The sequence below is a fragment of the Crocodylus siamensis genome, chromosome 6 (genome assembly GCF_052110815.1).
Source record: "Crocodylus siamensis isolate JL-2025a chromosome 6, ASM5211081v1, whole genome shotgun sequence".
Classification (NCBI taxonomy): domain Eukaryota; kingdom Metazoa; phylum Chordata; order Crocodylia; family Crocodylidae; genus Crocodylus; species Crocodylus siamensis.
The window spans coordinates 67,945,803-67,969,370 of record NC_143400.1 but is presented as its reverse complement, the minus strand read 5'-3'; the positions used below and the strand labels follow the sequence as shown (position 1 = coordinate 67,969,370).

The window sequence follows — 23,568 nt, the reverse complement described above, 5'->3', positions numbered from 1 at the left end:
TGAGGGCTATTCATCGCCAATCAGTGGTGAAGAATGGGGCCAATAGGGGCTTTTGGCCAATAAAAGGAAGGCGGGGGGGGGGGGGGGGGGGGAAGGGTCCTGCTGTGATCAGCCCCTGAAAACAGTGGCTGACCCTGTAATCTTCCCATGAAATTGGCTGGCAACCTCGAGTTGGGCAGGCCCCTACATATGAGTGTCTGTATGTTGGCAGCCAGAGTTCATGCCCCAATCAGCGTACATGCATGCAGATGCCCACAGCACATGGTTTCTTCTGATTTCAGTGGAGATGAGCAGATTTCCTTCCAGGACTTATCATCTAGGCGCTTCTTTTTGAAGGCATCTAGATTCCTGTTTCCTTTTTTGGTAGATCTCCAGCTTTCATAGTTGTATGTTAGTACTGATGGTATGTTTTAGTTCAAAATTCTGCTTCACTTGGGTGCTGCACTTCTTTTTTTGATTTTCATATGCTGATCAGTTTAGTAAATACTATGATGTCATTTCCTTCTTGAGATCTCCATTGACTAGTATGGACCTGCTCAAGTTGGTAAATTGTTCAGTTATCTTAAATGTTTTGCCCTGTAGTTTGAAGTTGCTGCCTAATGTCTTGTTTTCAAGGGTATTGGATTTTGAGCACTCCTGACTTTTGTTTTTTGCCAGGTCATTTGTAACTTTCCAAGGGTCTGTCACATACCCAGGACATGCTGGTATTTGTGTTACATGACTGCTTTTTTATTATCATGCAGTCTATGACAATGCCAAGGAACAGTGGAGAGTGCAGCCTAATTACAGTAGCATCCGTGGAGAAGTACTATCATCTGGTTGGTGAGAGCCTCTACATCTTCGTCCATATTTCTATGGGTCAAGAGGGATTTTTCCCTCCAAACTTCACTGAACAGCCCTGACTGTTTTGTTAGGATGGTGGCATGAAGTGCTTTTTTCTTTTCTGCCATGATTTGATTGTCTCGTTTTCTTCCCTCTCTTCAGCTTCCGTACATGTGACATCTCTGTTGGACCACTGTTAATGCCAGGTTGTTCTGGTTCACGTTTCAGTGAAATCTAGAGTTGAGGTTGGGTTCAGTTGGTTGAAGACTTCTTTGAAATACTCTGTTGTTTTCCCATTTCAATTCTAAGCATTTTTCCATCTTGACTTACCCTTTCTGAAAAACTGTATCTAATTCCTACCCCAAGGCATGTTTACATGTTTCATTCAATGACTGTTAAATGTAAAATGCATAAAGTCTTTGAATCAGGGAGTGGAACCCAGATCTCCTCCTCCCTCTAAGCAAGCAGCCTGCAGTCATGCTAACTCTTGCCCACTCCTGAACTCTCTTCTGGGCAATGGCACAGCATCAGGAGGAGAGGTGGAGAGGAAGCTTAGAGAACTCTCTCAAGAGGCCCATTTGAATCCCCTGAGGTCTCCCACGTCCTAGGCAAGTGCTGTTACAGCTAGCCTCCTGGAGCCAGCACCTGTTCTGGCTATATTAAAAGAAAGTGGTGGCTTCCACCAGGTTTTGGGTAGAGATCAATCCTGTTGGTGTCTGCAAAATATAGCCATAATGCAGCCTACTAGATAAAGCTCCTTAGGGGACTTGCACCAAGGAAGCCTGGCTTCCGGATCCAAATGAGGTTGTGATGAGGGCCACACTACTCAGCCCTGTCAAGACTGAGATATGTCTGGGAATGCAGATGAGCAGAACCTATGGGTGACTCGGGAACTTTAAGGCCAAAAGTGTAAAGGTTAGGTGCCTTTGCTACTAGGAGACGCCTGAATACCAGCAGAAGGTATTCAGGGTCTCAGTTTTAGACCTAGATACCTAAATTCCACACTAAGTACTTCTGGGGATCTGGCCATTAGATCTTGTTTCTAGACCATTAAGAGGCCAAAGCATAAGACGCTTTCAGTAGCATGCCATCTGGTTATTAACACCTATATGCACAGCAAATACTATCTTGGCAGTATTTTTTTAATCCCCCCACCCCAACTATCGATAAAATGTACTGTAAACATTTCTAAAGCGGTGTATAAACGTCTCTTATTTTCACCTCTACCTCTCTTCACCAATTGTGTTAAAAATGTGACTTCACTTCTCGAACATTATTTAAATGAAAGCGCATTCATCATTTAAGTGCTTTAAGGTTAATGAGAGCAAGAATTAATGTTCAGAATTTCCTAACACATTCCTAAAATTAGAAAATGTAGTCCTCCCATTCTGCGCAGGGAAGCGTCAGACTGAGCAAACCGCAGAGTTTTTCTTCCTTGAACCAAGGACAGCTGTGCACTACTTTGCCGGGGCCAAAATCAGTACCTGAGGCAAACACACACAGTGCTGACATCGCTGGTGCTTCTTGATGACATCCTTAGCTCAGTGGATGCTGCGCAAATGAAAACCATCCCAGGGGCTCCCTTTTGTCTTCCCTCAATGAAAGAAGGGGGGGAGGGATGGGTGGGCACTTACACCAGTGCTTATGTTGTGGGGAAGACAGCGGGGCCAAGGGACGCTAATGCAGCCATTTGGTGTCCTTCTGCTCTTGGACGTGTCGAAGCACTAAGCCGTGGCAGGACGCCCCTGCAGCGAGGGGAGGGAGGGAGGGAGCGAGCGGCCCCTCCCCGCCATGTCCAAGGCAGCTGCAGCGGCCGCGGCTCCCAGGTGCCCGCACGGGCACTCGCCGCCCCGCCATGCGCCGCAGCCGGGCCGCCGCCCCGCTGTTGCCCCGGGTGGTGGCGGCAAGCGCGGGGAGGCGGAGGCCGGCGCCCGCCTCCACCCCGCAGCCAATAGCCGGGGTGCGGCGGTGCGAGCGTCCCCTCCCGGGGGCTGCACCGCCCCTGCCCGAGCGCATAAAGCCCCGGCGCGGCCCGGCGCTGCCCTTTGCCTCTTGCCCTTGGCAGCGCCCGGCAGCGCCTTCGCTTCCTCCCTTCTTTGGGCAGCGCGGCGCGGGCGGACACGCGGAGCTGGCCCGGGGCCCGCAGGGGAGAGCGCGGCGCGGCGGAGCCCGGGGCCGGGGCATGGCGGGGACGGGCAGCGGGAGCGAGGCGCAGCCCCCCGCGCTGCCGCTGCCGCTGCCGCTGCTGGTGCTGGTGCTGGCGTGCGCGTCGCAGCGCTGGGGCCCGCTCCCGGCCGAGGCGGGGCCGCCGCCCATCCCCACAGGTGAGGCGCGACTCCCGGCCCCGCTCCTCCGCGCGGCGCCGGGCCTCCCGGAACGGCCCGCCGGGGGCATGCACTCGGGGCCGGGCTGCAAAGTCCCTTTGTGCCGTCTCCCCCCGGTCTGCGCGGGTCCCCAGGGCGCCGGGAAAGAAGCCGGTTGTCCTCTTCGTCCTGCCCCCGCCGGGCCAGGGAGCCTGCTCCCTGCGGCATCGCCAGCTCCTGCTTAGCGCGCTCCGGCTTGCCCTTCCTCACCCTTCTGTTCTGGGAAACTTGCCCCCCCCCATTCAGATGTCTGTCAGTCTCCCAAAGGAGGCTTCTTTAAGGTGGGGAGAAAACAGAATAGCCCACGGTGCAGCTTCTAACTTCCTCTGAGCATTCATACTTGAACATTCACAGATGAAGTTGGTGGGCTAGGGTAGATGGGGGGCCATCATGTATTTAGCAAACAGCAACGTCAGCCTTGCAGAAATCTACACATGCCCTGACTAAACTACCGCACCTTCTCCCCCCCCCCCCCCCGGGGCAGAGAGTTGCTTTTTTTTCTATTAAGTGATCAGTTCTCCTTCCTTTGAGTCATGAATATCTTACCTGGCAGGGGAAATACCATGACAAAAAGCGGTGCAGTTAAAATGGCACTGTGTAGTGGAGGGTGCACCCTTGTCTGCTTGCAGACAGGACTCCCCTAGGAGAGCCTCATAGTTAGCTTGGGCACAGCTTCCAGTGGGAGGATCTTGGCTACACCCCAACTTTATGAAAATGGGAGATTTCTCCCTAGCTTGCTCCTGTGGCCATACAGCTGAGGGCAAGCAAAACTCAGGGGCATCTGAACCCCAGGTCTCTGGGCTTGGGTCTGCACGTCCGATACCTCCAAACCTTTTGGCAGGCATCTTAAGCCCCAGGCTGAAAAGTTTGGGGCGGAGGATACTTGCCAGTTGTAGGGCCATGTAAAGTTCTTGAGTGATTCAAAGGATTTGGACCTGATTTGGCTGACCTCAGACAAGAAAATTTTTCCTTAAATAAATAAATAATAATAATAATAAAAAGAACATCTTGAGAGCCATGCAAGGTGTTGATGAGCTTATCGCTCCCTCCCCTCCCCCCACAAGTTCCTGGAAAAGCACACTCTGCTTCCCTAAACTTAATTCCAATACTTTCTTGTTAGCCGTTTTCTCATAGCACAGTGAACTGGAGACATGACTACCCCTCCTTTTCCCTCCCAGGCTTGTTCGCTTTCTGCTGCTTGTATCCTGTAATATGCTAGTCCAAGGAGCTGGACGGCAGCAAGGAATTCAATCCTTAGTGTGTTAAACAACAGTAAAAGAATGTCTGCATCAGTCCAGTTCACAGAGAGGTGCCCAAACGTGTCAAAATGTGTCGGTGTATTTCAAACTGGCCATATATTTTGAGATTTAATGTAGTGACATGCAACTTGCTTTAGCTTTTGAACTAATCTGTGAATTGTGTTTGGAAAAGTCTCCTACCCTGCTAGATTAAAGTCTTGGCTCACTCAAGCAAAGTAATACATTTATTTTTAATATGTGGTTTAGGTGTCTCTGATTCTGCCAAAGGGAACTTTTCTTTGAGGAACAGAGCTTGTAAATCTCACCTCCTTTGACAAGATTGTACCTTTGGGACCCTGGCTAACAATATAAAATCTGCCCTGATGTATAGCAGATTCTCTAGACTGGTGAAACTTGCTCATCTTTAGCTACTTTGCACATAGTTGGTTCTTGCCCTTTAAGCAGTTGACTACTGCCTGGGTTTTGAAGTGTGGCAGAGGTGTATGCTTTTGTTACCATTCTAACTGTTCTGTGTGGAAACCTGGAAAATTGCAGTAGTTATTAAATAAACTCTTGAGTTTCTATTTCTGTTGTAGCCAGTGTCAATGAGGTTTTTATAGCAAACCCTTGGATTTAATTCTGTTTGAAAGACTAATTGCGTAAAGACTCCTTTTCAAACTGTTACAAATACCTTAATTATTTTAGCGGAGTGTTTTAAGTAAGAGTTTTGGGTTGGGTTTTTTAGTAGGCTATCAAGATTAGCCACTAGTACAACAGTTTAATAAATGATCTAGTATTACATTAGACTTTTCCCCACCCTTTGTTAACTAATCCTTTATGTGAAAAAAAATTAAAAACGTACATTTAAATTTATTAAATACATTTTAAAATGCACTAAAAATGTATTGAATCATAACTGCTTCTGCCAACTTGGAAACTGCTTTCTGTTTCTTGGCACTAGACACTGCTGGCTGTGTTAGCTAGAGCCTCTAGCTTTAACCCTTTAAGTGATTTCCCTGAGTTTGATTGAGCCATTTCATTGAGCTCTTTTAAGGATGTAGTACTGCTTATGGAAGAGTAGACCTTGCTTTGCCTCCACTTTATCAGTCTTGGGTTTAATTTCTAGACTGTTGGTACTTTGTAGAGTGTGTGTTTTTACAATATATAATGAATACAATTAACATATTAAATATTCAAACCATAGGTCACTGATGTTAAATATTACTTGTTGCAGGGATGTGGAAGAGTGGCTCCCAAACTATACTGTACTTTATTTTTTAATCTGCCTACATAGTTTTACTGGAAAAAGGTAATGGCGCTTAAATATAGCGTGCTAAAAGCTTGTGATGGGTTACAAAAAGAAGGACTGTTTCCTGATGAAACTGCACAGTAATTACAACCAAAATTACAACACTCTCATTAGGGTTGACTATAGTATGTTTGACCTTCCCTAACCTAAAACTAAAATAATTGAAAATACTACTTAATTGTTCAAATTGAAGGACCTAACAATATTTCATAAGATTCAAACTTGTATCTAACTTGTCCATCTTTGTGGATGACAATTTCTTTGTTGAAGAAATTGTAATTTTTGTAGTTTCACCATATTTGGTAAACGATACGTGTTTTGCTGACTAAACTGAGAATGTAATGGGTAAAATAAAGCTAGGTTGGCTCTAATCTTTGTAAACCATTTCCTTAGGAAGGGAGATCAGTTACCTTCCCACTTAAGGCACCATGGCAGCTGTTCATACAAGTAGTTCCTGGTATCACTTAATTGCTCTCCAAAATGAGTAAAGGCTCTATTATCTGGGCCTCTGACTTAATCCCATTATATTAAAACTGATAGAGGGTAAAAGTACTATTCTGTATGATTTAAAAAGGAGTAGAATTGGACCGGAGTATCAATTTTAGTTGTTTTTCTAGAATTGTGGTTGGAATTTCTTAGGGTATGTGTAGATGTTTACTGTATCCAGTCTATCACACAGCCTTGATCTGTGATTGTAGATCAGGAGCTGTGTGTGCAGATAACTGTTGTGCTGGGAGCTGCATGGGGACCTAGTGTAAGTAAGTAAGGGTGGGCAGGCAAGTTTGTGGGATGAGGTGGAGGCAGGGAGGATTGGTGGGTCTGTGGTGGTGGTGGGGTGATGGGGAGAGTAAATGCTGAGGGTGGTTAGGGGGCTACAAATAGCCTGATCAGGGTTGTAGGGGTAGGAGGATGACAGCCCCAGGGCTGGGGCTTCCAAGGTCTGGGACTGTGCTCTGAGTGTGTGCAAACATTCACTAGATTGGGTTAACGTGTTCTCAGTCTAAGTTAGTGTACCTTCTCAGGGAAACTAACATATAAGGCCAGCCTTATTTTTTTTGTGCAAGATTTAACCTTCCCAAATGTCTGCACGGATTGGCATTTAGAGGGAGGAATGTAGTTTACGCCTTAGCCCTCCCATATGAGGTGAATGGCTGCAAGGGTTTCTCTGCTAATTATTTACATTTAGTTTTAAATGTGCTTTGCTCATATCATCATTGAACAGATTGTTCACAGAGTTTAGATTAGCTCATATCTTTTACTAAATCATATTCCACTCTTACTGTTATTTTTATACCATATGGTGTTACTTTAGAGGCAAACTAGGGGCCTAATTTAGTATTGCCTCTGGCTGCTTTTCCTACATTGTTGCAAAGATGCCATTGAGTGTCATCTCCCTTCCCTCCTTGCTGGGAGTCATTGATAGGTGGTGGGCCTCAATATAGGAGGCTAACTGTGAGTAAACCAGGAGAATAAGGTGGGTGGGATATTGCTACAGTGTTCTTCTACCCCAGTGGTTTTTGAAATGTGAAATGCCCTGTAAGAGTCATTGCAGCAGATAAAATTAGGACAGTCCTTGGCCTACGCTGTGGTCTGAACTGACACGGGGAAATCACAAGTTGCATCTGCTTTTCCTTGCACCAAAACGGGGACAAACCCACCGATGCAAGGACTAACTGACAAATTTAGCACTCATTCCTGCAGATGCTTACTTCCAGACATATTACGTGCTACCCCAAGTTCTTCTACTGACTTTAATGAGACTAGCCCTACTAGGAAACTCTGTGTCTGGTAATAAGTAAATTCAGCATTAAAGTTGTCTTAGGTGCTTATATGGACCTATTTATTACAGTATTTGAGCACTTCAATATCTTGAGTGTATTTATTCTGCCAACACCCACACAAGGTATAGAGGTGCTATCATTCACATTACACAGACAAGAAACTGAGGCAGAAAAATGCTAAATGGTATTCCCAAGGTTGTGCTGGCAATTTGGCAGAGCATGAAATTGAATTTGGGTTTCATGCATCCCATTCTGACAGCTCAAGCACAGGGCTGCCCAGCAAGTATTTATTTACATACATAGTATAAATAAAATCAATATAGACACCTCTCCTATGTTATATTTACCCAAGTGTTTGCAGGCTTTGGCCTTTAAACAAGATACACCTGCAGAGTAACTGATTATAGTGGATTTTCAGTAGTGAAGTGTGCGCAAGGGTGGTAGGGAAATTAACAGTATATAAATTAATTTTTTTAGGGCTGTGCTTCATGAGCAACTAAATTCGTTTTGCTTTCTTTGTATTTCTTGTTACTTTCTTTCCCTGTAAATACTGAATTACCACTGAAAGGCTTTACATAATGTTTTTGACACTCTTGGAAAGTGTTCACAGCATACAGTTTACATAAAAACTGAGGGTGGAGGGTGGCTTATGCAGTTAGCTGAAAATTATAAACTATATAACAGGTTAGACCCCTTGTCACTTCATTGCATCACACAATTTAGGGTGAAACTAGTTTCATTATAATCAATATAGTTATTTGCAATCTAAAGCCATGTTCAGAATGAGATGATGCCAAAAATCTGGTCTAAAGACTTTAGTGTAAAGCACGTTAACTGAACTAGTCACAAAATAATGTTCTACTCTGTGAATGTGAAAGTGCCAGAATTGTGATATTTAGCACCCAGGTCTTGATCCAGTAAACTGCTATGTACATGTGCTTTGGTTTACATGCTGCTAATATGAAGCTGATGGAACTTCTCTGAGAAGGTTCAGGATCAGGGTTTAAACTGATTATACCTTATATCTGGTATGTTTTTGCATTAAGACAATCCATTTCCAAATATATTAATTAGTTTTTTCCCCTCCTAAATTTAATTACTTGCTTAAAAACAAAAAGTAACCGGATCCCTGAAACTGAGAAACAAATCTGTGCAGTGACTAGTGCTATAAAATGTATGTAATCATAGGTGGTACTACATTAGATTATATATCATATAAACCCCTTCTAGTAATTTTTTTTAAGTCTACCTTACCTGTGCTCAAATTGATTACTTTACATGAAGGATGAGTAATGACATTTCAAAGACAATTTACACTTTATTTGAATTTTTTTACATGTATATAAAAAATGAACTAGAATTGTTTCAAAGAGGTAAGGAATTTAACAGATTAAAAAGGAGCAGTTTTCTGTTTAACCCGTGACTTTAATTCTCTCCAGCACTAAATTGTCTTGTTTGATCAAGTTTCTGTAGCAGGAATGTCTTGAAACTATCTGCATAGGAGTATTTTTAGATATTCGCATAGTTTTATTCAGTGTTGGAATGTAATTTTAAAAGTACAGCTCTGATAGTCACAGATAGTGATTTTCAGGGATTGTCTGAAGTTTCGATATTATATGAAACCTGTATTCACTCTATAATTTGGTGAACTGATATGACAGATGCCCCTAAAATGGATTATTTATCCCAAAATGTGATTTTTTTTGTTTTTTTGTTTTTTGGTTTTTTTTTCACCTTTGACTTCTATGGTCTCTAGTACTTGAACACCCAAACCATGTTAGTGATAACCATATTATAGAAAGAACAAGTCTTGTACATTTGAATTGTCACAAAATAATCTGTCTTGTTTATACTCCAATAAGGATAGTGTGCTATGAATATCTATGCATTCCCTTCATATCATGGCTGTGTTGGTTCTAATTCAGTAATGTTTTGCATTACCATAACTACTCCCAAGGGCGGATCCAGAGGGGGTGAAGTGCTGTACCCCCCTTTCTGACCACATGGCAGGAGCAGCAGCTGGGGACTTTGTCCCTGAAGAAGTTAAGTATCTCGCTGCTTTCTCTGGGCTCTGAGAAACTACCTCCCTTTCCTCTCCTTCCTCTCTCCCCTACCTGTTCCTCTCTCCACTGTCCTGGGGGCAAGGGGAGCGCTTGCCCTTTTCCAGCTGGGCTGTACCAGGGCTGGGATCAGCCCAATGTGGTGGCAGGTAGGCAGGTTTCCTCTCCTTGTTCCCTGCCAACCCAAGAGCAGGCACATCTGAGGGGACTGGTAGGGAGGGGGAACCCTAATCTTGCTTGTCCCAGGCTGAACCAAGCCCCTGTGCAGCCCAGCTAGAGCAGGACAAGAGCTTCTCCTTAGGACATTGGCAGCAGCAGGTAGGAAAGGGGAAGAGTGGGAATGTGCTTCTGAGCAGGGAGGGGAAGGGTGGCGGGGAATCCTTACCTTAAAATCCCTGATGGCTGCTCCTGTATTGCCAGTTGCCCTCCTCAGTAAGAGGGGAGAAGAATTTGGGAGTGACCAATACAGCCACCTCTGCAGTGTTGGAGGCTGCTGCCTCCTGCAGCTTTCTTTGTAGAATCCTGGATCCACTTTTGGCTGCATCTACTCGTTGTTTAAATCTAACAAATGTTGGAAAAAAAGATGCATTGAAAATAATTGGTCATTCTGTCCCTTGTCCACCTAAACCATAAGGCATTTCTGTGCAATGTATCGTATACCTCTGGACATTTTTATGCTGAAGTACTAAGCAGTTGTTGACCGATTTCCTAAACTAAGACAATAAAATGCAACCCTGCTTTCGTTAGGACTCTTATATTGGAATTCATATAGTAACCATGAGCAAAACTGATTTAGTTCACTTCTTGGTTCACCAGCTGCTAGTGAATATCCCTTGCAGTAATTCAGATTTAAAACTTTGTTGTTATAAGAGCTCTAAATTAACACAAAGGCTAGTCACGTTTTTCTTTACCTAATGAAACAAAATATATCTGGGCGTATGTCACCTCCCACTGAAGTCAATGCTTTGAGCCTGCCCAAGAGAACCATTTTAAGCAGAATATTCCAGAAGTTTTGAGGGATAAGTTCCTCCCATTGATTTGAGATCTAGTGAGGGAATGAGTGGTATGGTAGAAGGGAAGGCTTATTATGGCAGCAGGCTTCCCAGGCTGTAAAAGAGATGGTTTGGGAATTTTAATGAAAGTTATGTCAAACACCAAGAATGTACTTTTTATTGAAAACAACAATTAAATTGAGGCTTCCTGACCGGTGATTTAAATTGTGATTTAGATCATGATTAGCTTGATTTGATTTAGATCCAATCCACCCTGCTGTGGGATGAATGAGGGTGAGCATTGGCAGGGCACTGCACAGCACCAAGGGCTGCCTGGGTGTCAGCTGCAGCAGCCCCGAGCTGCCTGGCAGGATGTGGCGCTGCATAGCGCCCTGCCAAGCAGGGCTGCACCTGTGCAATGCAGCAGTGCCAGCAGGGATGCCAGGCGGCCGGGGCCGATCTCCACTTTCTTGGAGGGCCGTGCCATGAGGCTCCAGCAGCCCCGATGGCTGCTGCTACAGCCAGTGAATGTAGGGATGCTGGGGCCAGGTGGGGCAATAATCGAAGGCTGGGACCAGGTGAGGGAATGATCAGGGGAGTGAGTGGGGGCTGGGGCTAGGCAGAGAGCACGTGGGCCCTGCCGGGGGGGGTGCAGTCTGTGAGCTGTGCGGGGGGGCAGGGGACCCACCCCTCCTGACCAACCCCTCCCCACAATCCACCCACAAATCCCACACCCCCAAGCCACCACCACAAACCCCTCACCCATGTACCTTGCCCTGTGGGTTGGGAGTGAGGGGACTGGGGTAGGGAGATGGCTGTGGGTTGAGAGTGAGGGGCAGGGCACTGGCATATCAGTGCTGCTCAGTGCTGCACATCCTGGTGAGCAAAGGGTGTAGGGGGAAGCTCCAGAGATGTAGGCTTTCTGGAAAATTTTGAATTTTCCAGAAAATTTTCCAGTGCCCTAAATACAGCACAATCTGATTTTGCTGTGTATTTGACTTCTGTTTAGTAAACAAAACTAAAAAAAGTACTCCCAGGTTAATTTTATGTCCCAATAGCCAGAAGGTATTTGAACTGAAATACTTGATTAGGAAAAAAATAAATACAGTACACTTAATGTAGTTTAAATGTTATAGTCGAACAAATTCAAAGCTTTATGTTGAAAGAAAATTTTATTGGACTACTTGTAAAAATATAAAGACAGTACACAATAGCATATACTTCCCTTACATTGTTTAAATTTAAGAAAAAAAATGAAGGCACTGAAAATGGTTGACACTAATTTTAGCACCCCCCAAAGAACAGTGCACGATATGCCATGATTGTCCACTCATCTATTTCAACAGAGTTTAACTCTCTTCCACTGAGGTCATTGCGGTTCCTCCAGTTTCGCTGTCACTATCTGTAGAATCATGTGCAATAATTATTAGCTCCATTTCAGAATCAGATTGAGGCAAATCTGATTCAGAATTACATGAACCAGAACAGTCTCTTTTGCTAAGGGTTGTTTTTACCAATGAGCCTATGGGCAAGGGCAACTTATCGTCACACTGCATCTTCTTCGCTAATTGTGCTTCTGACTGATTCTCCAAAATCAAGATATTATGAGAAATAGAAACAAGCTTAAGAGTGCGTTCATTTGTTGGTCTATTCTTCATTTTTGTCTTGATTGAGCTGAAAGCCTTCCAGTTCTGTTTACAAGAAGCTGCTGTTGGTGGACTGCTTAGGATCCTTAGACCAGTCGGGTGTTACGGTATCCCTGCCACCATGTGAGTGGAGACGCATTCTCTTGTGCCCGCCAAATGACGTCTTTGCTCCAACGTTTTTCTTTTGCGTGCTACTCAATAATGTCTGTCACCGTGGTTATTTCATCAGCATTTTTAGCTACTTTCATAATTGTATCAAGAGCAGTAGATAATTCATCTTCTGATAAATGTTGCTCTGTGTGTTGAGGATCCAAAAGGTTTGCTGCCAGATGAACTGGATGAGAGCAAAACTTGGATCTCTTAGTAAACATGTGTTTTACTACTTCTTTTCTGGGTAGAGGTAAAGAAGACAAAAGCTCAGTTAGATTTTCAATTAGTTGTCTGAATATCTCTGGAATATTTGAAAGGCTTGGTGTATCTCCTGCAAATTTCTTGATAGTCACTGAAACTGGTAGTAGCAAATTGAATGTTCCTTGAACTCGAATCCAGAACGCATCATTGTTGAGAATCTGCTTCCGAATGTTCACGAGAATAATCTGGGATACTGTGTCATCTATTGAAGGACACTGCAAACAGTTCTTTGTGCACAGCAAACTATGTAAACACTTTGTAGCCGAGTTCCATGTAGTTTCTCCTGGCAATAAAAGTGCACTTTCCTTCCCCTGCTTCTCTTTCTGTAATTTCTTCAAAATCTGATTAGCAGTATAATGATTGTTGAATACTTTTGCAATCACTTTGCAGTTTGCCAATATTGTCTTCATTGTGTTCACACTTACTATGTCCTTTGCCAGAATATTGAACCCATGAGCAAGACAGCCAAATACTATTAAATGAGGATACTTTTCCTTTAATATTTGCCATGCAGCTTTCATGTTACTTGCACTATCAGTTACAGGGGCTTGCGCCCTGGAGAGACCTGCACATTCAATCTCTTCACTCAGTAACCTGGCTACATATTCACCTGTATGATGAGAAGATTTGGTAGCAATTGCTTTCAGGAATATTGTTCAGGTGTTCCTAACATAATGTTCAATAAAGGATTTCCCTGTACAGTAAAAGTTGTGTTAACTGGCACCTTACAAGCCGGCATGTTCTATTAACTGGCGTGCTGGCTTGTAAGATAAAGTGAAATTGGAAGTGCCCACAGTGGCACTTCCGGTTTCTCTGAGCCCCCACGGCCTGGGGCAAAGCAGCCTGTGCTGCCAAGCCCCCATGGCTCGGGGGCGTAACAGGCTGTGTGGGGCCTGCCTCCCTGTCCCGTGGGGCTCGTGGGAGGGGTGGCAATGCCCCAGACACAGCGGGAGAAGCGGCGGCCTGAACAGGCAAGGATGCCTGTTTGGGCCACTCAGTTAACCGGCATATTTTGTTATATGGCATCCCCCATTCCTGGGATATGCCACATAACAGTTTTTACTGTGTATCAGTCCATCCACATGACATCAGAGTCAGTGATTCTGCTTGACCAACGCTTTGAATAACCATTGTTTGAACTGTCATACTCTCTATTTAAGAGAGAATGTAATAAGCGATAATGTGAAGGTAACTTATATGATGATGAATTAGCTTGTAATAGTCCTTCCAGTTTTGATTTTCACTTATGGAAAGAGGTGTACCACTTGCAAATATAGCTCTAGCTAATGTCTCATCTGCTTTTTCTTGATCTTTTTTTCGCATTTTGTCTACAAAGCTTGATAAAAAGCTTGACCGTCTTCAACAACTACTCAGTGGATTGCAGATCTTGAAAGCAAGGATCCTGCTGCTTCTTTCCCCCAGACCTGGCAAAAACTAACAGATCTTATGCAAACACTTCCAACTTCCCCAACTCAAGAAAAGGAAATGAGAGGCCATTCTGTGTGTTTGCTGAACTGAAAGGGAGACAAAAATTAATCACAGTTTTAGTTCTGGTTTTACTTTTGCTTGCAGTCTGAGATGAAATAAGCATTTTAAATTTGGTTGTGATTTAGCCTGCACAGCCAATTAGGTGAATTCATAACTTGATTTTTGGTTTGGATTATAATTTACCCTCCTGTTTACAAATCAGTAAAACATATATGTATTCTCCATGGAAAATTTTCTGCCCCATATCTCTGATCAGATCTGAACTTTTTTTTTAAATGTAATATTTTTAGACTTATAAATGACACTCCTTAAGGCAAAACACTGAAATAAACACCTGTATTAATGCAGCATATTTTAATTTATTTTCTTCCCTTTAGGCAGCTTTTGACTGTTTTGCAGTGAGGCATACTTTTATTTGTATATACAGGAGCGATTAATATGAAGATAGTTCCATAGATTAAAAACAAAGACATATGGGCCAGACTTTCAGAAGAAGTCAACACATGGTGGTATGCTCTTTTGAAAATGTAACCCTTAAGCTAAACTGAGCATTGACTGTGGCTGTATTTCTGGTAGAGAGGTACATATTTGCTTACGAAATACCTTTCAAAATATGTTCTAGTATTAACACAACCTGGGATTTTAGAATTGCCTATTAACAATTTAAGAATATAATTTAATCTATAACTTAAAAATTTAGATCTTCTATTATTTTAATGATTCTGCTTGAAGTCTTTTTGTTCTTCTGCTACTTCATTCTCAGTGTTTGTTTGTTATTTATTTTTACTTATTTTTAAAATATCCCACTCAGTTCTGATTAAATAGCTTAGGGCCCAATTTTGTAAGAGACTGTTTGCTGAAATTAGTGTGATTTACAAACTATCTGTGTCTCCTGGATACACTTGGGACATAATGGGGCTAGGGAAGGCTTCGGAACAACAAGGTCTTGAAAGTATAACAGAGAAAGCTTTAATGCTTTAAACATATTCCAGTTTGTATAAACAGTGATAGTCTGTGTTCGTACAAACATGTGCCTTTCAGGTTAAACATTTTGAAGACTATAATGTATGGCTCTTCATTGGGGCAAAAGAATATAAATATATATATAAACATAAATATATAAATGCATACTGTTTCGGCAAGTTAGGTTAATCAAGAGTCCTGGGAAAAATTTGAAGATGCTTCTGCTCTTCTACTTGAAATACGAGCTATGCCAAGCTCTTTGTTTAAGTAGAAATTTTCGTTGCCATTATTTTTTATTTTATAAAATTGGTTCATAGAATACCTCACTAACTGAGAGGGGTAGAAATATATATTCAGGATTTGGTTTATTATAGAGTGTACTTGTGATCTGTGTCTGTCACTGGATAACACTGAATAAATTGATCTGCACCGATCTAATGTATAGCTATGTTTATAAATGTGGTAAGCTGTCCCGTTTTCCAGATGCTTGACATCTTTTTAGAGAATCTGGTTTTTGTTTTAAACTTGTTTGAATTAAGTTTTGAGATTCAGATTAACAACTGTTACAAGTTACTCACTTGTCATTATATTGGCAATATTAAAATGAAAGCATTCCAGCTCTTGCATTAACAGATTTGGTTTTCCTTTCAAAAGGCCAAGGCTAAGTGCATGATTGATAAGCAATGTAAGATGATGTTATGCTAGAAAACTGGCTTTCAGATTGTTCTTAGGAGTTTTAAGTTCCCGGACAGATAACAATATAATGTGGATAAGGGTGGAAAGAAAGCAAGCAGAAGAGCCACTCTGACCTCCCCTTATGACATTGCAGTGGTCTGGTGGTGCAATATAAGGAGAAGGAATAGAATTGTCATTAGCACAGCCAAAATACGCCAATTCAGGCATGCTCCCTTTCTTATGCTGAGCTTTCTTTTCTTGAAACCATGGCAACTTATACAATATTGTTATGGGCCTTGGGGGATATTGGTTTTCTTAAATGTCTTTATATTATGATGGAAATATTGCTTGTTAGGTACTCCTTAAAATTTCTTCTGTAAATGTTTTAATTAATTGGGAGCTATACCCAAATGAGTAAGTAGTACTCTTCTGTGTGTAGTTTTATGCGGAGGAAACCCCTTCTCCCTCCAAAAGGTACTATTCAATAGGTTTTAATTACTTTGCCTGGTACAGAAAATGCTGTAGAGCATCTTATCCTGGAAAATGTATGTTCCAGAAAGATTGTTAATCTGTTATCCACATTACATAGGGTTAGTCATATGTACATAAAGGATCACCAAAGGCTATTAACTGTTCTTCTCCTCAAATCTTTATTATTCCTATCATAAAGCTTTGGGAAATCTGAGTTTTGAATTCCATTGAGTTGTTTCAAAATCTAAAAATCACTCCTCTCTGTGCCAAATGAATTGGATTTAAGGGTATGAATAGAACTTGCTATTATCATTTATACTTATTGCAATATGCCTGAGTCAGCATACTTACAAAAGCAACAACAATAAAACTGCATATTTTGTACATGTAAAGCTGGTGTTATTCTGGAAGGCATCTGTCAATAGAAGATGCTGGATGTGTGGATATCCGAGTTGAGAGCACTGCTTAGGTCTTATAAGCTAATTTTCTATGTACAAAAAGCATTGCCTCTTTTCAGTGGAAGAAATTTTGGAAAACTGCCTACTATTTTTTCCCCTCCTTTTCAGGTTCACAGTAGATCAGTTTCTGTGAGTGCAGGCTCTTAATTCTGGAAGTTACTTTATTGCCACTCGATACTGATGATCAACATTAAGAATTGCTTGGGAGATTCTTTTTTTCTTCTTCTTTTCATTGCTGGCTACTTGTTTATTCTGTTCCATCCTTTATGGATTTAGGAGACTGGACGTAGAAAGAATAATAGAGGAGTGAAGATTCGTATGAATTCAAATAATAGCTGATTTCTATCCATAGAAGTGCACATCCATTTGGGAAGTGAACAAGAGGAACAATTATCTGTTTTGAGAAACAACTGTTAACAGCTGTCTTCATTTTTATGCAGTTTGGTTTGGAAAAGTTTGTCAGGAATAGTAAAGGTCATTATGGGATGCTGGTGTCAGTGACATTTATTCAATCCAGATTTTCAAAACCACAGTAATTAAGAACTAAAGAAAGGGAAACTCACATTGAAAACATTTTTATGTCTGCACATTCCTCCAATGCAGGAGAAGCACAAGCAGTTACTGTGCCTGATATACAATGCTGATAGCTGGATAAACCTTGCTTCCCCATTGCGAGAATTTAAATTTTCACTTGGATGCTCTTTGACAGAATCACTGATTTAGGATGTGAGAATATTGTGTGCCTCCTGAGGCTGGGGGGACACGGCAACCACTTGCAGGCAGTGGCGGCAATGAGCAGGGAGCTTCTGCAGGCAGGCTGCAGTGGTGTCAATGATGGAGGCAGGCCGAGCAGGGAGCTCCCACGAGCGGCCATGCCAGTGAAGTGGGGAGGGTGGCAAGCACCGACTGGCAATCATTGATCTCCTGCAGATGCTGTCGGCAGTGTCGGTGGCAAGGCTGGGGGGGGCATTGCGAGCACCAATTGGCAACCATTTGCAGATGCCACCAGTGGCGAAGGGAGAGGGGGGTGGTGAGCGGCTACTCCCAGCAGCAGTGGCCAATCTCAGAGGCTGCACTGCCCATCTTAGGGGGTGCACCCTTTACACATCACCAATGAGTGATTCTTACCTTTGGTGCCATGAGATCCTTTTAAAAGTGCCTCAGGGTGCCACACAATACAATGGTAGGTGTGCAAACACTTTCACGTAATTCACAAGATAGGCCAGGAAATTTCAAGTAGGAATCCATCATATCAAAAACATTTCTGGTCTGTTGTGTTCTTTCTGAGTTATTTGCAATAAACTAATTCCTGTATTATTTTTCCATAGTCCAAAAACGCCACAACAGATGGCTAAAAACTGGTAGTTTCAGAGGGGTGCCTTGTGTCTAACAAGTAGTGCCCTGAGTCTAAGAAGTTTGAGCCATTTACTCTCCTCCACTGTACTATTTTACATGTTTACTGGATGTTCTTAAGAAATACTTTCCTACATACTTTTGTTCCCTCTGGCTGGTGATACAGACCAATAGTATTGTAATTCCTTTGAGAGGTTCTGGTAATGATGTAATCTACAAACAGAAACCTAAAATTGTTTTATGCAGTCACCAGAACTTTTTGGAAGGTATGTATTCCCATAATTGAACTTGTTTTTTGTTTCTTACCGTCTGAAGGGTATATGGATCATATATTTTTCTTTTCGTGCGGAGTATGCTATCACACTACCATGTCTCTGCCAATGTCTGCAAGGTCTGGATTTAAGAACTGATCCTTGGCTCCCACATGGACGTGAATAATATTTTGACCACTATAAAACTATTGTATAAATTCCCAGTAGCATCAATTGACTAGTAGTCTGTGTGTTTTCATTCAGGATAAATTTAAAAAAAAATGCGAGTTTGAGAGAGTACATAGCTCAAGACATTTGTTGTCACATTTGTTTGCCAAGACACTAAGGTGGAGGACATTGTTGCTGAAACATGAAGGAATTGTTTTATTTCCTGGCTTAGAACTTGTTGGTCATATTATTGAAAACAAAGGGTCTGAATTATAGTTTTTACCCTTGAAAGTAAATATTCTGTTATGGTGTTAGATCCTTAACTATAACAGCATGAAGGGCAATGATGGAGGGGAATTTATTTATTTACTAAACACTCATTTATAATCTTGTATATATTACAGATATCTAAGACAGAGCCATGGCTTTCACAGCCAAATATTTTCAAAGTGTTTACTTTTTTACAAATATGGAAGATAATTTTTATTTAAAAGTAACTATTTTTATCACTGGAGAGGTTGTCAGCCAAATGCTGACACTCTCTCAGCTGTTTCCTTAGTAAATTATTTTATTTTCTCAGGCAGGAGTAAATTATTTTATTGAAAGTAGGTCTACTTTGTGAGTGTAACTGTCAGAATGACCTTTTATAAGTTACATCCAAGTTTGGGTTGAAGTTTTATTTTTCACAGGCTCCATATTGCATGGGAATATAAAATTGGATATTTCCTGTTCACATAAATTCAGATGGTACTTAAGTCTGAGTAAATACTGGGCCTGATCCTTGTCAGTCTGACAAGTAAAGGTAGTGTCAGTGCACTATGTGTTGACAAAGGCATGTTCTCAAAGTACAGGATTGCCCAGTGGTAGTTTGCCCCCTGCGGCTAAGTACAGACATTGAAAAAGCCCAAGGCTAAATCAGTTAAATCTTTACAGGTTAGTCTTAACTGTGGAAACTGAACTGAGAAGCAAGTGCATAGATTTTTCTCTTTTGATTCCAGAAATACAGCTACATGGCTGCAGTGGCTCAGGCTAGAAGCGGGGGGGGGGGGGGGGGGCTAGAGCAAGGCCTCTTTTTCCCTTTGGTAGTGGCTGGAAGGTTGGAGGGAAGCTGGAAGAGAAGCCCTCCAGGCTTTCCCCCCTGCCTGCATGAGCTGGGGGGAGGGGGGTGGCCAGGCCGTGGCAGGCGGCTGAGTATGTTTGGGGAGGGGTTTAAACCCCCAGTCCTGTCCTGCATGGTCCCCAGCTGAGGTGTCCCTGGAGGGGGAGAGGGGAAAGCAGCCTCTGCCAGGCTTTTCCCCACTTGCTGCTCAAGTGGTGGGGGAGGGGGCCATGGCCAGACCCTGGCCCCTGGGTGGTGCACTGTGGTGAAGGCTGGGGAGGGAGGGGAGTTTCAACCCCCTCCTTCCCTTCTCCCACAGGTATGGGACCCCAGCTGATTGACAGCCTGAAGTGAAGTGGGGGAGGGAGAGGGTTTAATCCCTCCCTTCCCCCCACATTGCCTCAGGTTGCTAACCTGGGCCCAGCATCTGGCCACACCCCTGCCACTCAAGGGGGTGGGGGGGGAGGGGGAGGCCTGGCAGGGGCTGCTGCAGCCCTGCCAGGCAGACCCTGGATGCAGTCTCAAGCAGGTTTCCCCTTCTTCCCTTTTTCTCAGCCAGCCAGAGCACTGATAGTGATCCCGCTAGGGAGCAGAGTGCCAGGGCCAACCCTGTTCCTCTGGAGCAGACTGCACAGCTCACCTTCTTTGCAACTGCTCAGCTCCAAAAGGAGGATGAGTATTGGGCCCAAAGAGGTTTACGTTGGTATGTTGGCTGCAGAAGCATTATTTGCATGGTTTTGCTAGTCTATTCTACCCCTGAATTTGCATGGATTCTCACTAGGTATCAGATGCTAAACAGAGCACTTAGCCTTTGATTTGTTGGCTCAGAATAGTGAGATGTGGCTGATCTGAAGTGGTCTGCTAGGAATTAGGCAGAGATTGTTGTCTTGTGGCCCTTTCACTGTGCTTTTTGCTCTCCCGCCCCAATCCTTACATCCTGGAATTGAAAGGCAACTTTATTAAACTTACTGGACCTTGATCTGGTCTTACTTTATCCTCTCTCAACTTCAGCAAAATTGCTCCTAACATATATCTACATAACAAAAATTGGAACCAATCCTTTTAAGGACTTGCTGCCTCCTAAATTCTTTGGTTACAGTTAATTCAAGTTTCTTTTAAATGGTAAATTTCTCTTATCTATATCTTTATAAAATGTTTTGATCCAAGATATAGATAAGATGCTGGAAGCTAGCTGTGTGGCAGGGTGAATATATTTTTTTAAACCTGGTATGATATTTTAAACCCAAAGAAGTAAAGTATTTTTAAAATTGCCCAGAAATGTCCTTAACATTTTTCACTTTGAAACTTAGTTACAAGTCGGTAGGGAATGTAATGCTGCATGTATATAGTAATCTTTTTGGACCGAATGCTTGTTACTTGCATAAAAATAAATAATCACTTTACTGACATCAAGGAAAATAGGCTAATGTAATACTAATGTAAGTGAGATCAGAACAAAGCATATGATCTAGATGCAATACATTAGTATTTTTGTCTTATAGTTTTTTGATTTGGATGAAAAGGGAGCTGCTTTAGGTTCTTAATGTCCTGTGAGTATCTGCTAATGTAACTGCATAATTTTTGCAATGCCTCTCCAGATGCCTTGTAGACAGTATGATGTCATAGTCTGTCTGCTCTCTTAAAACAGATTCCTAAGTAACACAAAACAAATGAAATGAGGGATAACTATTCTATAAAGAGATTTAAATTCTAAGTATGGTAGCTATAATTGCTATTGCTCTGGTAAAGCATTGATTTATACTCATGTACATTTATAACCTACGACTGGTTACATGCAGTATTTAACAATTGCTTGACTATAATATTTTAAAAAGTGTTCAACAAGGGCAAATGTACTAAAATATAAAATATCTTTATTGTAAATAGTACCTTTTTCAATATAGCCCCTGCTTGGTGTGAAACTAAGTATGTTATAAATGCATTTTATAGGTCCATTTGTAGACCAGGGTCAGCATCAACTGTGTTGTATAGCTACTTGCATGTCTCCATTTTACATAGCCCTCGTTAAAATTATTCTTTTTTTGGCACATTTGCTTTCTTCCATTCTTCATGAGGTAAGAAAAGTGTGGGGTGGGGGAATGGGAAGGGAGTGTAGAATAGTATACATATTGGAATATTATGTAACTGTATAAAAATCTTGGATGAGGTAAATGGTGCAGACTGCTTGTGCCCCAAAATACTTACGGATTATCTTTAAGAGTTCCTAAACAAGAAGTAATAACCCTAACCAGCACTTCTAGCAACTTTTGCTTGTCAAAACATACATTTGTTCGAACTTTTTTTCCTGAGCCACTAGGTCAAATATAAATATAAATAGGAGGAGGAAGAGTAAAAGTTAATTTGATCCACCCAGGGTTTGGCACTTGCGTCAACTTGTCTAGTGCTGATTAGAAAATACTTGTGGCTGATGTTTCACAGGAACGGGTAGGTATAAAATATGTCTACCCCGAACCAAATTCTGCAATTTTAGCCAATTCTTTACAGTTCACATCGGAAACTTTCAATAAGGGATTATGTTGGCTTCGTAATACAGTCTCGTATGATCACACTTTCCAGTGTGCTCTAACTTAAAAATACAGCAGTTAAAAACAAGTAGTGCATAATTTATTCTTGTTCCACAAAGAAAATATTTCCTTTTTGTCTTCCATTCTGTTTAGCCATTATCCAGGATAAATTGAGTGTGTGTTCTTCCTACCTTGGTGAATCCTTTAGAAATATTCTAGACTGGATGGCCTTTAAGGCAATCTATTTTTAGTCACCCTGAACACTTACTACACAGTTAGCATCTGATTCTAAGTCTTTGCTTCTGGGAATGCATCCTACAGGAATCCTGCTGTGGGATTAACCAATACATTTGATAGCCATGTGTATTATTCTAATACTGTAAAAGTCTGTCTGTCTGGCCCATCCCATGAGCCAGGGGAAAAGCCGTCCTGCCACAGCGGGGGGCGGGGAGCAGGCCCGGCCCCACACAGCAGCTATAGGGGGAAGGGAGGAGCAAGTCTTCTCTCCCCATCGGGCTCGGGCCCACTCCTCCACCCCCAGCTCCACTCCCCCATGTTGGCCCTGAGCCTGTCCTTCTATTGCCCTACCCCCACTGGGTCAGCCTGGGACCACTGCTCCCCCCTGCCTCCCACTGCCACTGCAGCCTGGCTTCTCCCCACCTTTGAGTCTGGTCCTCCCTTGCATTGGGCCTGGGTCTGCTCCCTCGTTCTGGGCGGGAGCGGGCCCGGACCCCAAGCAGCAGGAAGGAAGGGGGGAGGGGAGAAAGGGGCCTCGGGTCTCTGTCCCCGCCAGCTGTCTTCCCTGCTGCCCCCCCCCCATTGTTCTTGGGCAATTGCTTAGTTTTATTAGATGCCTGGAAGTTCCACCTAAGGCTGCTCAAAGATGCTAGGGACAAAACTATGAGAGAATTCCATTCTAAAGCTTGGATATATATTTTTACATACCTTATGGGTATGAACAATTGGGATAAAAACGTTGAAATTCTTTCTTGTTACTTCAAGTGCTTCCCATTTGGCTGGGAATGTATCAGCTACCTTTCTTGTACTATTTTGATATTGTTATGGATCAGAACCAGAAAATACTGATGCACAAGGCCCATGGGAGGGAGGAATAAATGTCTTTTCTAACCTCCAGAAGTTTTGGTTTAGTCGGTTATTGTTTGTTTACGAATCTCAATGAAATGTTACCATTTGGAGTATAGTATATTTCTATAAATTCTTTTAGCCAAAACAAGTCCCAAATGTTTGAGTTTTAAGCCATTGATTTATTCCCATTGCTGACGTGTACCTGTGTGTGGGGTAGAAGGGAGTAGCTAGGTAAGCAACCAGAGCAAATACATTGTGCAGTAGCAGTAGCAGAAATTTTGACTAATGTTGGACCTAACACCCATTCCTGATTTAAAAAAAAAAAAATTGTAATTAGACCTTGAGCTGAATCTCTATAGTTTAAAACAGATTTAAATAAGCCTAAAGGAACAAGAATAAGTGGAACAAG

The 23,568-nt window shown here is 42.6% G+C and overlaps 1 protein-coding gene across 2 annotated transcripts in view; it reads left to right on the top strand.

Moving 5' to 3' along the window:
• Positions 1-2,647: 2,647 nt before the first annotated feature.
• PLOD2 (procollagen-lysine,2-oxoglutarate 5-dioxygenase 2) overlaps positions 2,648-23,568 on the top strand; it is a 97,138-nt gene continuing 76,217 nt past the window's right edge. The window contains exon 1 of one of the 2 annotated variants that reach the window (XM_090051194.1): positions 2,648-3,146. In XM_090051194.1, the coding sequence (XP_089907320.1) occupies positions 2,678-3,146 (469 nt within the window). In that variant the 5' untranslated portion in view covers positions 2,648-2,677. The remainder of the gene's footprint in view (positions 3,147-23,568) is intronic. The other variant, XM_090051192.1, reaches the window with a different exon arrangement.